A 17,873-nucleotide genomic window follows, 5' to 3' on the forward strand; every position below is an offset into this window, starting at 1 on the left:
ATTTGCAAGAATAAGAACCATAAGATGCCAACAACCAATAATAAAGGCAAAATATATATATACCGGGCTTAGTTTATGTAATTATTTACACTGAGCACACTCTCCATCATAGACATTCACTAGAGGTAGAATTCATCTATTTGTACTGGAGATGTAAATATAGAACAGCAAACATGTAAAAAGTCACCTCCAAGGAGGAGGTCAATACACTGAGCTGCCCATAGCCGGGAAAATTACACAATGGCAGTCTCCGTATAATTGGCGCCGCTTTTGATGACACGCGGCAGCTGGTGTAGCACCCTTTAGCCGCCATTTGCTGTGTATACATAACGCTATGACAATACATGCTGTATAAATTACCCGTCACGGCCGATGTGTGGCAGGCAAAGTACCGCTGCTATTTCTGTCCCGTGTATGGAGGCATCTGTGTACAGTACGAGGTGATCAGCCTGGTCAGATGGCCGAAAATCTGCCTCATTAGTATAGAGGGGGCAGCGACATCTGTAAGTGAAGCAGGGGGTCTCCGCCATGTGGGCAGCCATCGCTGACCCTTTAAGTATCTCGATATATGAAAACAAAGGAATACGGCTAATACCCGCAAGCACAGCATTTGTCACTGTGCACAGCAGGACGTCACTCATCCCACAGCCACTCACCACCAAAGCTTGACAAAGTCTTGGGTGAAGGTGAGAGGATCAGTGACTCCAACAAGCCGGCGGAGTGTGAGGAAGCCGGTGGTCGAGGCTGCGCCCTAGGCATCTGCCTAGTTTACCTAGCTCAAGAATCGCCCTGTATGGGTGCTTCTGCTTACTTACACAATTAAATGGAATACTTTAATGTGATATTCTATACTTGTCTACAATAATGATTTATTCAGCCATTTTCTAACGACAAGTGATGCAACATAAAACGTACAAGATTTTTCAGCTAAGGAAAGCAATGTGTTTTCAAGTTTTAAACATTGTTTAGCCATTATTAGTGTGTGTGTTTTTTTCCTAGAAAAGTGTGCTATCCTTCTTATATGGAGGTACCCTAGAATGTTTTAAAACATACAGGCAGTAGATGGCAAACTACATTTAAATGTTGCCAAAGAAACAGAAAATCATTTGCACAGAGTTACACTATCTTTAATAAGTGATTTTATTTTAACTTAACCCAAGAACAAAAATATACTATATTACAGCTTAACAGGCCGTAGATGTGGTGGCTGCATCAGCTTTTTCAACAAGTATAGAAAATATTTGTTCTTGCCAGAAATAGACTGTCCTTGTCACTTCCTGTGAGTTGAACTGGAAGCATAAAACAATGTTCCATGTGTAAACTACTAATCTCTCCATCCTCTATGTAATGTCGATAAACAGTGGCAATCATGGCTCCTTTCATAGATACTAGGGATGCACTGATACCAATACTAGTATCAGTACCGATACTGAGTATTTGGGCCAGCACTCATCCAAATGCTCCCAATGCCTATTACGATAATGGAACTTTCGGTATCAGGACGGCATCACACACTGCCCGGCTTCCTGATTGGCCAGAAAGCCAGCTCCATGATTTCTCGTCAGCTGGTGATGAGGGAGCATGGAGCTGGCTTCCCGGCCATTCAGGAAGATGGGTGGCGAGTAATGACTCGCCTGGCTTCCTGATTGGTCGGGAAGCTGGCCAATCAGGAAGCCAGGCGACGAGTCATTACCCGTCACCTGGTGACCTGGTGATGAGGGAGCATAGAGATGGCTTCCCGGCTAATCAGGAAGCCGTGTGGCTAGTCATTATACCCCGCACCGGCTTCCAGAATGGGACTTCCGGTATTGGTATTCGGTATCAGTACTGAAAAAAAAATATCGGTACTCGATACCAAAAAAAACGGTATCGGTTCATCCCTAATAGATACAGTGGAGGAGTGAGCATAGCCATTCAAGGACAGGAAGTATTGATTCCCAGGATTACAAGGTAAGGATAAAGGGAAAAAAACTGAAAAAAAATAAATCTAATGCAGCAACTTTATCTAAGGATTGGTAAGCTGGAATTCAATAAATTTTTGTTTTTGAATTTAAATAAACTTTAACCACTTGCCTCCGCCAGTGGAGTTTTAAAACAATGCTGGGAGAGCGGCTATTCATTCCAGCGCCATTTTAAAATGGCACTGGGAATCAGCAGCTACTGCATTTCTGGGCAGGGGTTAAAGCTAAAACTGGTGGCTGTCTGTGTCAACTGGCATCTAGCACAAAGTCCAGGAGCTGAAACAATCAGTTCCAAGGCTACCAATGCTTCTACAGATAGCTCCCTAGGAGTGCACTGTAGTGTGGTGATGCAGAGATGTAACAACGTCTATTGCAGACAGATCAGGCAATCTGCTGCTAATCTGCTACCAAAAAAGTTAAAAAAAAATAGAAAAATAAATATTGAACATACACTATATTGCCAAAAGTATTGGGACGCCTACCTTTACACGCGTATGAACTTTAATGACATCCCAGTCTTAGTCCGTAGGGTTCAATATTGAGTTGGGCCACCCTTTGCAGCTATAACAGCTTCAACTCTTCTGGGAAGGCTGTCCACAAGGTTTAGGAGTGTGTCTATGGGAATGCTTTTAGGGACCTTTCTTTGTGCACTGGTGCGCAGTCATGTTGGAACAGGAAGGGGCCATCCCCAAACTGTTCCCATAATGTTGGGAGCATGAAATTGTCCAAAATGTCTTGGTATGCTGATGCCCTAAGAGTTCCCTTCACTGGGACTATGGGACCAAGCCCAACACCTGAAAAACAACCCCACATCAGAATCCCCCTCCACTAAACGTTACAGTTGGCACAATGCAGTCAGGCAAGTACCGTTCTCCTGGCAACCGCCAAACCCAGACACGTCCATCGGATTGCCAGACAGAGAAGCGTGATTTATCTCTCCAGAGAGCATGTCTCCACTTCTCTAGAGTCCAGTGGCGGCGTGCTTTACACCACTGCATCCGATGCTTTGCATTGCACTTGGTGATTTAAGGTTTGAATGCAGCTGCTCAGGCATGGAAACCTATTCCATGATGCTCTCTAGGCACTGTTGTTGTGCCAATCTGAAGGCCACACGAAGTTTGGAGGTCTGTAGCTATTGACTCTGCAGACAGTTGGTGACTGTCTGCAGAACGCTGACCCCGCTCTGTCATTTTATGTGGCCTACCACTTTGTGGCTAAGTTGCTGTTGTTCCCAGTTGCTTCCACCTCGTTATAATACCACTAACAATTGACCGTGGAATATTTAGTAGCACGGATGGACTTATGGCACAGGTGGCAACCTATCACGGTACCCCGCTTTAATTCACTGAGCTCCTGAAAGCGACCCATTCTTTCAGAAATGTTTTTAGAAGCAGTCTGCATGCCTAGGTGCTTGACTTTATACACCTGTGGCCATGGAGGTGATTGGAACCCCTGAATCCAATGATTTGGAGGGGTGTCTCAATACCTTTGGCAATATAGTGTACGTATACATATCCTAAAAATATTACCTCCCAAAATGAGTCCCCGCATCGATGGGGACAAAGATGTAAGATGATCTGATTTGGAGGACATTTGAGGTCCATGTGAAACCATCAAATGCTCACACAAGTGAAGGCAATGTCCTTCAAACTTTTAGTGATCGCAAACCTTTGAAAAAGTCACCATGGTGCTAATTTGTACCCTTATCAACCCAATTTAATCTTATCTTAATGTTACAGTAACAATTTAAGCAAACACATTTTTTTCCCAGCATGCGTTGCAATGTAGCGTCGAAGGGTAATAAAGCTCTGCTAAAGTAAAATGCATACTTTGAGCTATACCATTGGGCTATTGCATAGTCACACAAATGTGATGTCATTTTAGTCAGCAGACCTTACTGATTATATTTTGAGGAAAAGATATGGGGGTGCACAAATTACGTAAATCTTGTGTCTGGAAAAAATAAAGGAAAATGCATTTTGTTTTAGTATTTATTAGGGCTGCAACAACTAATCGACATAATCGATTATAATCGATTATTGAAAAAGTTGTCAACTTTTTCAATAATCGATTAATCGGCTTCCAATCAGTTGGCCCTGTTCACGGCTCCACACACGCTGTGCGCTGCACCTCCTCATCACCTCACGCTCGTCGCTGCCAGACCCGCCCGCATCCACGCTCTTCACACAGCACCTCCTCCCGCCTTACACTCACTGCCCGCCCACATCCACGATCGGCACAGGGACGAGGGGAGATGTAGTAAGGGGGAGCAGGTGTGGGGGGATGACAGCCACCAATAGACAGGTCCAATCTCAGAAGCAAGTTGCTGGAAGACTGCTCAGCTAAGCCTGCACTTTCCCACACATGGTGCTCTATAATGTATTGCTGGGATTTGTAGTCCTCTATAGTCGGTGCCATTCTGCATTCATTGCTGTATAATTTTACACTTTCCTTTTCACTATATTGCACACCACACTATTTTTTTTCTTTTTTAACTTCCACAGCTCCAAGCTTGCTCCTGTGATGGAGTCCCATTTCAATACAAACTAGTAGTCCATCACTGGAGCCATTTTTAAAAATGTATTTTATTGTTTATCCGATTAACCGATTAATCGAACTTAATAATCGGCTAACTAATCGATTTTGAAAATAATCGTTAGCTGCAGCTCTAGTATTTATTCCCAATAAAACCCCCAAAAATAAAAATATATGTATCTAGATTGGCTACCGAATTACAGTCCCATCTGTCTCAAAAAATGATGTATAATACCTTAGCGTAGACCACAAAACCTCAAAGATATAATGTGTAGAACGGAGACATTGCTGACATAAAAAAAATGCTTTGGGATTTAGGGAGAAAAAGGCATGGGGACTCATGTGGTTAACAAAGGACTAAATGCTTATAGTAAAACATTCCAACTATGTGTTTATTTAAGAAACTATAAATTGTATAACAAAACTACACGGCTTGTCCTATATATCTGGTGCCCCACGGTAAATATTAATTTTTGAACTATGCTGCTAGCCAGTTTCAGAAACTGAATTTGCAGTGGAATTAAAAGAATCTCACAGTTAGAAAATAATCACAATGGCCACTTTCTGTCTGTCAAATCTATTCTGCTTACGTCCAGTCAATGTCCCCATTCAAAATGTCCTGTACATCACAGATAGGCAAAGTCATAAAAATTTAATAGTCTCTGCTTGCACTACCATAAGACTATAGCAAATGAATTAACAACTGCAAAATGTCTCCATAAATGCTCTGCAAATACTGTAGTATTACATAAATGATGACAACTTTTATCGAATACCATTACATTCTATGGGTATGGTACAAGAAAAATCTAGAAAGTGATACAGAGCTTACTACTACCCATTTGTCCATCCCCACACTTAACTTCTGGATCTTATTTAGCTAAAATTAGGTGAAGGCCTACAATGGTGTTTTGGCTTCACTTGCGCCCATGACAGTATGCACTGCTACCAAGACTGGGGAACTCAGTTGACATTTTGTTGACAGTCACAACACTGTTAAAGTTCTCCAATGACTGCCTGGAAATTTTTTAGGTTTCAGTATTTATCCCATTCAATGAACATGCACACTTTTATTGGTAAATATCTAAAAACCACTCAAAATGACTAGGAGCAAAGCATGCATAAAAAAGCAGAACAAAGGCTACAGGTAGGCTGCCAATACCTTCCCTTTCTGTGCTGTTTGGCTGGCTCCATCTGATTGGCCATGAAGGTTGCTTCCCAGACAATCAGCATCAAGCCGGCTGTTTGGCAGGCTCCATGTTCATTGGCCATGAAGGTGGCTTCCCAGACAATCAGCATCGAGTCGGCTGTTTGGCGGGCTCAATGCTGATTGGCCATGAAGGCGGTTTCCCGGCCAAACAGCATGAAGCCGGCTTCCTGGCCAATCAGAAAGCCGGGCGTCGAGTCATTACCCGCTGCCGGTTTCCTGATTTGCCAGCTCCATCTTCCCTCGTGGCACTGCCGGTCAGAGGAAATCTCCCTCTGACCGGAAGTTCCAGTATCAGGGGTAAGTTTCGGAGCATTACTCTGGTGTTGTCACCAATATGACGACAGCGGATGATAACCATTGATCTGGTGTCAGTTCTGTCTTCTGTCATCAGCCTGAACGTGATCAATCACTGCTGCTAGTTCACTAATATCAGAGTGGATGAAATGCAGGCAAGAGAGACTGCTCTTTTGTTTCAATAACCTTCGCTTTGCTCTTTTGTCAGCTGGTGAATAGGCGGTAAGCGTCATTTAATATTAACACTACAGGTAACTATGCATAGAATAATGAAACTAAAAACATTAAGTTACTTTTAGGTATCTCTATATACAGTGGGGGGAATTTATCAAAACTGGAGCAGACAAATCTGGAGCAATTGCCCATGGTAACCAATCAGCTTCTCTCTTTCATTTTCAAATCTTAACTGAACAAACTAAAGAGAGAAGCTGATTGGTTGCCATGGGCAACTGCTCCAGATTTTGTCTGCTCCAGTTTTGATAAATTCCCCCTAATATATTATTTACAGTAAAATACTATCCAGTTTGATTCTACAATGTTACAGTATCTGACAATCCTTTGCAGGGCACATGGGTAAAGGGAACTGTGCACCTTATATTCTAGCAGTAATATAAGTAAGGACTCATGCATTCATCTCACCGCATGCATATCCAAAGTGTCCACACTCAGGTCATATGCTGTTAGGTTCATATTCTGGAAGACTTGGCGCAGTGTCTGCTCTCTTCCACCCTCATCATGCACAATCTCGTCACTGTTCTTTTTCATAGCCCGTTTAATAAATCGTAGTAGATGTTTCTGGTTCATACAGGAAGCAGCATGGATATGTGTGTCCACCTTTTAAAGTAAAGTCTAAGGTAAGTATCGCAATCAACTGTAGCTGAGCGAACAACAAGCACACGCTGGAAAAGAACAGACCTTACGTATATTGTAGAAATCTCTGTGTGGGACCTTCTTTTGAGCTGCTAGTTCCTTCATTTCATTAAGAAGAACATGCATCTGGAAGCGGGAGCTCAGGTACTGCAGCCGACGGTAGCAGAATGACTTACTATATAGAATTTAAGCTTGGTATATTAATGGGAACACATAATAGCTTTTGATGAATTTTATTTTTTTTATTTACTGTAATGAAAACTTTATTTCATGAATACACAGTTAATATAAGTTATATCCCACTTAGTTTGCCAAGCATGCTAGGCATTCAAATAAGAAAGCACAGTGCAGTCTTCATGCTTGTTGGCAATGCTTGTTAAGGTCCTGTCTGTGCCAGGAGAAAGAAGGTCATGTATCTCCATGACTCCCTTAACAATCTGTGTAGTCAGATCTCCCTGCTAGCACAGTTACACAGCTGTTAGCAAAGTTCTTACACAACCTGGTATCTGAGCCTCCAGATACTGGCACTCTTGCCTAATGCTTGCCATCTGCTGGCTGCATGTGGTATTGTTAAAGCAAAACTAAAGCATATACAGTATATTTCTTATTCATTAAAGGAGAACAATGAGGTGAGTGATTTACACTCATCCTCATAGTTAGAGCCGACGAGTGACATTGAAACTGTCACGCGTCGGCTCCATAGATCGGGAAGTGAGCGAATACATACCGTGCTCACTCACTTCCCGATCATCTCCCTGCAGTGAGCCGTGACTGTCATTCACCGCCCCCCGCAGGGATTCCCCCCCCCCCCTCCGATCCTCCAGCGCTGACTGGAGGAATGGACAGAGCAAGCTGTCAATCAGCCAGCTGGGTGGATCTCGACAGTATGGTCGGGATCCATCCCGGCTGTGGCGGTCTCAGTATTTAGCTCGCTATATACTGAGCTTTGGGTCCCACCAGTATATGTCCTCCCGTGACCCTAAAGAGAACTATGGGATAAAAAGGTTACCTCATAGTTCTCTTTTAAGAGACACAGAATTTAATTCTTCAGAGATAATTGGGTTATACTACCATCTGCAGGAGGAATTGGACACTAACTAACTGACTGGCCAGCCAGATATAACCCCTCCAACTCCCAGACTGCTTCAGTTTTTTGCTAGTGTGGTAGGAGGATGGCTATCTTTCTCTACTGAGAAAAGTTTAACTCTTTCTCCTTTTTTGTTTTAGTTAGGACATCATTTGCATGCTGCTGAGCACACCTCTTTATGCAGCTATTTGGATCATTGATTCCTCAGGAACACTTTGGAAGCCATACCCGGACCCCACTTGTAGTATACAAGAGAAGACCAAGGGACATATCACAGCCGGAGTGGAGAGGGGGAGAGCTGAGTGGTCACTGCCGCAGGACCAAGCTTCAGGTCAGTATATATTTTTTTTATTTTACGCCCTAGACCAAAACAAGCACTTAACCCTTGTAGTGTGAGGGTAGCCCCACTGCAATGGATATGTTTATACTGTAACTACTCGGAATTCTTCTTTAAGACTTTTGTGCAGGGAGTCTCAAATGGAGCTCCATCTATACAACCACCTGTGACCATGATTGATTATAGATTGTGGCGGTTAAGATTGTACAGCGCTCCTGCACTTGTATCACGCTGCCGTTCAGAGGCGACACCCGGAGCTTTAGGAAAAGCTGCAGGCTCTCTACATCCGCGTCTTGTCACCGTACTGCTCTACAAAGATGGCGCCGGTGTAGTCGGCTGCCGTCACGACTGCTCTGCAGTCGTGTAAGCATTTCACTGCATATCATACTTGTACGATTGTGTATGTGACAAATAAAATCTATCTATCTATCTATCTAGATTGATGGATTGATTCTGGTTCTCTCGGTTTTGCGAGAACCGTCCTTTGAACCAATCAGAGAAATTCCCTTTTCTACTCCCACTCATAATGTTGCATTCCTTATTGCCATGACCTGTGAGGCATGTGTCTGAGCTGGTGGCCTTATCCTGCAAATAATCCTTTTTGGTGTTAAACAAGGATAAGGTGGTATCCAGGCCTAGAGTCTCCGTCATTCTTAAGGTGGTTTCAGCCTTTCACCTTAACCATGACGTTGTTTTTCCACCTCTCTGTCCGGCTACCATACACCAGAAGGAAATTACTCTTCATTGTCTGAATATAGTTTAGCTGTGCAGGTTTACCTCTTCCCCCATTTACATTAGAAAGACTGACTCTTTTTTATCATTCCTGATGCCGACCCTAAAGGGGAACCAGTTTTTCGCTCCACCATCTCTTGGTGGTTTAGACAGATCATCATACAAGCTTATGACCTTAAAGATAAGATTTCATCTTTTCCTGTCAATACACACTCTACTAGGTATGTGAGTGCTTCTTGGGCATTTTGGCATCCGGCAACTGTTTCACTGATTTGCAATGCTGCTACCTGGTCTTCTGTTCACATTTATCAGGTGGATGTTCAGGCCAGTTTCGGGTGTAAGATCCTACAGGCTGCCCTCAATTCTATTGTTTATGTTATATGGGCCAGTTAGTGTTTCATTACTGTTGTTCACCCCTGCACCGTTTTTGGATGTCTCAATTGTCCCTGAATAATTGAATCCTGTGTCCCTTAAGAAAATAGAAAAAAAAAGCATATTTGCACTTACCGTAAAATCAGTTTCTTGGAGTTTATTAAGGTGCACAGGTCACACCCCTCTGTGTTTGTGATCTACTTTTATTACTGCTTTAGTAGAAAACTGAAACATGATGGAAATGAGAGGGGTTGTGCCTTGCTGGCCAGTGGGGTTTGTTGCCACTGGCCAATTTTTCCTGTAAGTGGCAGTATAACCCAATTGTCTCAGAGTAACTGAATCCTGTGTCTCTTAATTAACTCCAAGAAACAGATTTGTCAATAAGTATAAAAAGCCTGTTTTATACTGCTAACACTATACAACTGTAAGTTAACAGTTGTAAATGCATGCATATGTGCTAATCTGTGTTTCCTTTTGCATTATTCATATGCCATCTTGTCTAATTTCTTCCTCTGCATTACAGGGAAGTGATGAGGATGGGCTCCCATATGCGGGAGCAAAAGTAGCAGCATAATGACACACTAAGAGGGAGATGTGGAAAGCCTCTGCACTGTGCAGCCAAAGGAGCTGAAACCAAGAGGTCATAGAGAATCCACAAGTCCTGCATTGTGCCTGCACAGCAGCTGCAACACCTTCTAGAAAAGACACCAGACATATAGTTTTGCATGTGTGCATGCATGCCCTACTTTTAACTTGCAATTCCAGTGTTTGCAACAACAAAAAAAGATATCTACCAAGGCAACAAGTGGACAGGGAATTGGTAAAACCATGTCAATTAACAACTATATATAGAAATGAATACATTGTTTTCTTATCAAGTCATGTGCTCCCTCCTCAATTCATAATTACTCACATGGGGCCGTTAATAATTAGAGCCATAAGGACATTCATATCCGCTACAAATTCCTGCAGATCTGGGTATGGAAGGTCAAGCTCTGTGCTCCTGTAAAGAAATATGTGCCATGAGATAGAAAGATTTTGTAACACTGTACAGGAAGTAAAGTGACACAGAGTAAAAGGACACCACACAGGAGATATGGAATAAAGTTAAAAAGAAATGAGATATCCATAACAACAGCATAGGGTTACATGGAGCAAAGGGGTTATAATCTTATCCCTTGTAATCAAAATGTGGGTACCACATTTAACTTTTAAAGCTAACCAGAAATGTAATATACAAAATATGCAATAATCCTGCTAACGCTAGGGACACATGATTACAACTGCAGCTCCCTCATACCCCAGCATTGCCTAGGCTGACAGCAAGAATCCAAAACACAGAGATGGTCATTGCAGCAATACAGTGCACAGAGGTTTATCATAGGGATGCATCAATACCATTGTTTACAGACCGAGTACAACCAGTACGGATACTTTTCCTTAAGTACTCGCCGATACCAATTACTGATACTTTTTTTTAGTGTTGTGTAACAGAATACCACCAGCTATAGAGGACTACAAATTCCAGCAATACATTATACAGCAATGCAGATCAATATGAAGCAACATACTCTGTGTTGCTCACCAGGGCTGTGCAGGGTCTAACCAGGACTGTGTGCGGGGTATCACCAGGGCTGTGCGGGGTCAAACCAGGACTGTGCGGGTCTAACCAGGGCTGCATGCAGTCTCACCAGGGGTGTACAGTCTCACCAGGGCTGTGCAGCTCTCACCAGGGCTGTGTACGGTCTCACCATTGCTGCATGCGGGTCTCGCCAGGGCTGTGTGCGGTCTCACCAGGGCTGTGCGATGTCTCAGGAGGTTGTGTGGGGTCAAACCAGGGCTGTACGGGTCTAACCAGGGCTGCATGCAGGTCTCACCAGGGCTGTATACGGGTCTCACTAGGGCTGTGCGGTTCTCACAAGGGCTGTGCGGTTCTCACCAGGGCTGTGTGCGGTTCTCACCAGGGCTGTGTGCGGTTCTCACCAGGGCTGCGTGCAGCCTCACCAGGGCTGTGTGCAGTCTCACCATGGCTGTGTATGGGTCTCACCAGGGCTGTGTGCGGTCTCACCAGGGCTCTGTGCGTGGTCTCACCAGGGCTGCGTACGGGTCTCACTAGGGCAGCGTGCGGGTCCCACCAGGGCTGCGTGCAGTCTCACCAGGGCTGCATACGGGTCTCACGAGGGCTACATGTGGGACTCACTGGGGCTGTGTGCGGGACTCACTGGGGCTGTGTGCGGGACTCACTGGGGCTGTGTGCGGTTCTCACCGGGGCTGTGTGCGGTTCTCACCAGAGCTGCGTGCAGCCTCACCAGGGCTGTGTGCAGTCTCACCATGGCTGTGTATGGGTCTCACCAGGGCTGTGTGCGGTCTCACCAGGGCTGTGTGCGGTCTCACCAGGGCTCTGTGCGTGGTCTCCCCAGGGCTCTGTGCGTGGTCTCACCAGGGCTGCGTACGGGTCTCACTAGGGCAGCGTGCGGGTCCCACCAGGGCTGCGTGCAGTCTCACCAGGGCTGCATACGGGTCTCACGAGGGCTACATGTGGGACTCACTGGGGCTGTGTGCGGGACTCACTGGGGCTGTGTGCGGGACTCACTGGGGCTGTGTGCGGGTCTCACCAGGGCTGTGTGCGTTCTCAATAGGACTGTGTATGGTCTCACCAGGGCTGTGCGGTCTCACCAGGGCTGCGCGGGTAGGTGCGGCTCTCCCCATGGCTGTGGGGGCGAGTGCAGGTCTCACTAGGGTTGTGCGTGTGGGTGCAATCACTCTATGACTGTGCCTGGGTCTTCCAAGTGCTGTGCAGGAGGTGGGAAGGAGGAGATATTCGGCCGGACCGGCGCTGTAAACAGCCACCGCAAGGTCCCCAGCAGGCTGCAGTAAGGTTCCGCGCTTACTGGGGACCTCACAGCAGCTGCTGTGGACCACCCAGTGGCTGTTTAAAAGTGCCGGTCCAGCCGAAGTCATTTAAAAATGTAAAGGGAGCAGTATCGGCTTTAGGTATCAGGGCATTTTCATGAGTATGAGTGCTCGTGAATATGCCCAGTATCAGCATACTTGTATCGGTGCATCCCTAGTTTATTAATGTAGACAACACAGATACATTGACAAAGAGAAGCTAATGTCCTAACGTCTTTCGCACCAATGACGACGCACCTGTTATTGCTAAACGCCTTGAGGAATTTTTCCCAATGTATCTGCACTTTCTAAAATAATAAAACTCAGTGCATTGCATTGCTGTTCCCATGGATCTATCTTTTGGGTTTCAGAAGTGTTATATACTTGCCTAATTCAGCTCTTTTAGCACATTGTGGGAACCTCCAAACATCTGCACATCAGGTCTGTTTTCAATGTAAACAACTTAGGTGCCCAGAATTCAACAGTGTTCTGAAATGGGTCAACAGTGGGGACCTTGACCCTGCTCTTTCCCATCTTTATAACTATCACCATATCTATCTATTCCTTTTAATATTGGTTACTGAGGCTGACCATCACCGTAATGAGCCAATAGTGAGGATCAGGAGATGAGGTTTCTGACACATCGGAATCTGGAAGCCCCTTTAGAATAAGGGGGCCCCCAGGTGACCAGGTGAATAAATACAGTGTGCATAGTACTCATTGTTAGTCATTCACAAAGTAAGTGAAAAAATAAATACAAACACCCACATAGTGAAAAACTTCCTTAGAAAATAAATAAAAATAAACAATGTACCCCAATATAAATTCAATGTCAATTACATCCTCCAGTGATGTAGACCCTTGTCAAGAACTACGTCAATTACGATGAGCCGCTGACACAACGTCCCACCACACCCAATGATGCTCTGCTCCTGTCGCAAATAACAGATCCCTAGCCAGCTTTTGTATGTGAACAAATAGGCCGGGGGTCCTGGGTGACATCACTGAACAAATATGGTGATGACAGATGCCCACCCAGCCGCTGTTTGTTTCATGATTGATGTGGAACTACATAGCTTGACCACATGATTGATGTTGGATTTACATTAGAGGACATTATTCATGTTTACGCCTTCTTATTTTTATTTTTACTAATAACAGGTGTTTTTTACAGTGTGGGTCTTTTTACTTTTTTTTGTGAAAGAGTAATCAGACCCTCGCATCCCTTTGGGGGACAGGATATGGGGTTGAGGGGTACTTATTGGAATATGGAAGCCCCTTTAGAATAAGGGGGTCCCTAGATTTCTAAACCCCCCAGGTGAATAAGTGCAGGGTACAAAGTACATCTTGTTTGTTTTTAATTTACTTTCTTTGCCAAAAAAGCAAGACTTTGCGGCAGGCAATCTGGCCAAATATGGCCAGTTGGTTTGCCACACTTTAAACAGGCTGGGTTTGGGTCAAACTCGTGTTTAACCCAAACATGAAGCTCATTCCTACTCACAACGGCAATTTACCTTATATTTACTAAAGAAAGAAAATTAGCATAGGATCTGCCCTGGAATCCTATTTACTATATAAAAAAGGGTTGAATCAGATTTTGCATTTAAATATAATTCTTACGTATCAATGACATCTCGCTTTGTGTACACATGTATCACACCATCAACCATTTTCAGTCCTAAACCCAAGTCAGGAGGCATAGTGCTTGAATCACACACTTCATATGGGTGCTGGTCAGAGAAGGGAGGATGAACAGGTGCATCTATTAAAGAAAAGTGTGCATATATCAATATCTTGCACCTGCTAACAACTCAATCAAAAAAATATGGTATATGTTGAACATGTTATGTGAAAGTAAGAAACTGAAATCTCCATCTCATAAAGCAAGTCTATTATGTACCACATTATTTTATCTTTTCTACATCTTAATTACCCGCTGCTACAGGTGTATCAGCTGTTTCTTCATGGGGTGGACTCTCCAGAGTCTCATCACTGAGCTGCTTAAGATGTTGAGCAGTGGTTCGGAAAAAACTTTGCATGGACAGATTCATGTATTTCTGTCGAATGAATAAAGCCCGCACCACACTCTTAGCTGCATCCAACAAATCTGTAAATGGAACCTAAAAAAAATAGACTGGGATTATACACAGCCCACACTTCACAACAAACTAAGATTATAACTGGAATCAACATAATAGATCCTAGGGCAAGTCATGAGTCTCAACATACCTCTTCATCATAGATTACAGAATGTGCTGGATAACACTGCTATATGCAAAGCATGTGCTCACTATTAGCAGAGAGAAGTTAATTTTAACTCGAATTGATACATACCTTAAAATGAATAGCCAAATTAGTTTAGAAACATAGAAGAGTGATATTGAAAGTTCTAAATTTAGGAAATCTGGCAAACCTAAAATTTAGAGTCCATAACAATATGACATATATGAAATTGGGAAAATTCTATCATGGATCACACAGGGGTGCAGATAAAACCTTAGGGCTCTAGTGCAGTCTAAAGTAAACCCGCCTCAAAACTGCACAATTAAAACTTGGGAAACACTGGGGAAAAAAAACTACCCTTCCAGTTGGGCTAAACCCCCCCACATAAGTAAGTCTAGAGACAGTCCATGAGCCAAAGCGTTGGAGAGAAATGTTAGTGCCAACCCCCGGGTTAACTGGGATCAGGTAAGTAAAAATCCTCTTCATAATAACCCTTGACATAAATGAGCATTTAACCCTTGCAGGTTTTTTAACCCGGAGATAGGCTTTAAAGCTGAGCATGTGACATAAAATATATAATATGAGGTAAGTCAAACTTTGCACCCCATCTCCCAACATTCTTGACTCTCTACTGGCCAGTGATATGTCCCACCATATTAAAGCGCATTTGAAGCCTCTTAATGTAATACTGTAATATAGTCAGGCTGCATATAGAGTAAATAATATGCCTCTTTGTTATCAGCAAAATGTTGCAGCAAGGGCTAAAAAACTGCTGGCAGTAGGGATGCACCGATACCGATACTAGTATTGGTATCGGTCCGATACCAAGTGTTTGAGCGAGTACTCGTGCTCGTCCAAATGCTACGATATCCCCGATACCAGAACTTCTGGTCAGTGGGAGATTTCCTCTGACCAGCAGTGCTGCCAAGTAACATGGAGCCAGCTTTCCGGCCAATCAGGAAGCCGGGCAGTGGGTAACGACTTGCCACCCGGCATCCTGCTTGGCCGGAAAGCCAGCGCCATGCTGTTATGCCGGCTCAGTGCTGATTGGCTGCCAAATTTGCATACACTGTCAGCTTCCGATATTTTGGGAACTACTGTTTCCTCCCATTATGTATTTTTTCATCTACCATCTTTGTAGCATGGCTAAATTAGTTTTAATTTTTTTCTATATTTCTAAGTAGCTCAGCTGCTATAAAACTACAGGACTTTTAGGGCTTGTCCAGACCAGAACAGTTTGTTCCCGGACCAAAATAGCATCCCAATGTATCCATATGGTATTTCTGGGCTCTGTTCATATCAGCCCAGTTCATTTCGGTCCAGGCACAAAAAATACTGCTTGTCTCATTTTCTCAGGTCTGGAAAGCATTGGACTGCACCTGAAAGCCCATTTTAAGCTAAAAAAACGCCCACAAAAACGCAGCACCGGAACGCGGTAAAATCGCTGTAAAAATGCGTTTTGCAGATCTGCTCCAGATCCGGTCCAGACGTGGTGTAAACATAGCCTAAAGCTGGCCATACACCTTACAATTATCGTTCAATTTTATTTGTCCCGTCATTGCACCCTCGTTCAATTTCCGCACAAATAGCCCATCATGCACAATCCAATGTAGATTTCGATAATCGTTCATCAGCAATACTAACTGGACGAATTTCATCGATCGACAAAACAGATTTTCGTTTGCACATGTCCAGTGTTGAGATTTTTGTTGTATGAAAACACCACTAATCCATCGATTTTCGTCCGCTTCAACTAAAGCTTTCTAGTCTGCCTGTTCAACCAAATTGGGCCAGTTGTACAGTAATTGCGTACATGCACTTCCCATCAACTGGCTGATTATCGTACGAAACTGCAATCGTGGATGATTATCGAATGATAACTGTTAGGTATATGAGCACCTTAAGAATGGCAGAAGTTATATTAAAATCTTTGGAGTACACATACCACAAAAAAACTGTGACTAAAGGGTTAACAGCAACAGCAGGTAAACAGCTTACTGACCTTTGACTCTCTTATCTCTACAAGAATGGCAGTCAACTGTCAGGTTGGGCAGAGAATCATTTATAATCTGCTATACTAATTCTAGGATGGATTATGAAACTCACATGTATCTTTGGCTTTCTTTTTGTTTATCTAAATCATGTTCTTAAATCCTTTGCATGTGAAAAAACAAAACATTACTCTTGTAATACGTGGTATAATGTGTTTACTTAAAAAGTGTGTATCCTTTAGTATGTATAATTTATCTCATTGGTATGTGCTATTTTTAATAAATCTCTCCAATTGTTTTTCCATTTTAGCATATGACAGGACCCAGAGAGATACTGTACTTCCTTTCCGTAATTTTCCTTGTAATAAGTAACTGGTGACCAATGTCTCACATTTTTAACAATATTTTGTTTTTACTAATGTTTTTACCAATGTTTTATGTTGAACTTAAGCTGATCTAAAATGTTTTCAAGGCGACAACACTGTTGAAGTGGGTGTACATGGGGCCTCCACATCTCAACTCCAGTTAGCCACACTAAGGGCTCGCTTTATAAAGCAGTCGTAAGGCTTTACCACAGCCATATCAAAAGCAGCAATGTACATTTATGAAGTACAGCAGAGTGCTTTACAGCTTACATTGCTGCATCCACATCTTAGTAGGAATCCCCACAACTTAATTAATTTTCCTCCTATCCCACCTCTTCTCCCCCATTTCACTGCGCCCCTGGAACTCCTGCTCCATCTGCAATTCTACCAAGCCCTCCTTCATTCATGACTTTTTTATTTCTAACTCACTCTACCTCTTGGCCCTCACTAAAACTTGTCTCTCTCCCGCTAACTGTGCTTCCCAAGCTTCCCTGTCATATGGCGGCTCCACTCCAAGACATGAAGGGCGCAAAGGTGGCGGGATTGGTCTACTTCTTCTCTCACCTCATTGCACCTTTCAGGTTCTTCCCCCGTACATTCTCTGTCCTTTCCGTAGTTTGAGGTTCACACCATCCCCCTCTTTCGCCACTATTTACTTCGAGTTGCAGTTATTTATCATCCTCCTCGTCACTCTGGCCCATTCATTGAGCACCTTTCAGCATGGTTCCCCCACTTCCTGTCCTCTGCCACTCCCTCTGTTATTCTTGGAGACTTTAACATCCCTACTGATGCCCCTACTAGCTCCGAAGCCTCCAAATGTATTGTTATGACCTCCTCCTTAATTCTCACACAATGGTAAATTTCTCCTACCCATCAAGCCGGCAACACTTGGACCTTATTGTCTCAATCCATTGTACCGTCTGGAACTTCTCCAACACTGTACTCCCTCTTTCTGATCACCAACTTCTAAGTTGTGATATCATCCTGCCCCTTTCCCACCCACT

The 17,873-nt window shown here is 43.6% G+C and overlaps 1 protein-coding gene across 1 annotated transcript in view; it reads right to left on the reverse strand.

Moving 5' to 3' along the window:
• AMPD2 (adenosine monophosphate deaminase 2) overlaps window positions 1–17,873 on the reverse strand; it is a 62,636-nt gene that overhangs the window by 17,752 nt on the left and 27,011 nt on the right. Inside the window, exons 6-10 of the mRNA XM_018566994.1 lie at window positions 14,224–14,410; window positions 13,911–14,052; window positions 10,312–10,401; window positions 6,916–7,045; window positions 6,640–6,834 (exon numbers count right to left, since the gene is read on the reverse strand). Of these exons, the coding sequence (XP_018422496.1) occupies window positions 6,640–6,834; window positions 6,916–7,045; window positions 10,312–10,401; window positions 13,911–14,052; window positions 14,224–14,410 (744 nt within the window). The remainder of the gene's footprint in view (window positions 1–6,639; window positions 6,835–6,915; window positions 7,046–10,311; window positions 10,402–13,910; window positions 14,053–14,223; window positions 14,411–17,873) is intronic.

This window comes from Nanorana parkeri, unplaced genomic scaffold (genome assembly GCF_000935625.1).
Source record: "Nanorana parkeri isolate BGI_ZX_2015 unplaced genomic scaffold, ASM93562v1 scaffold995, whole genome shotgun sequence".
In the NCBI taxonomy this organism is placed as follows: domain Eukaryota; kingdom Metazoa; phylum Chordata; class Amphibia; order Anura; family Dicroglossidae; genus Nanorana; species Nanorana parkeri.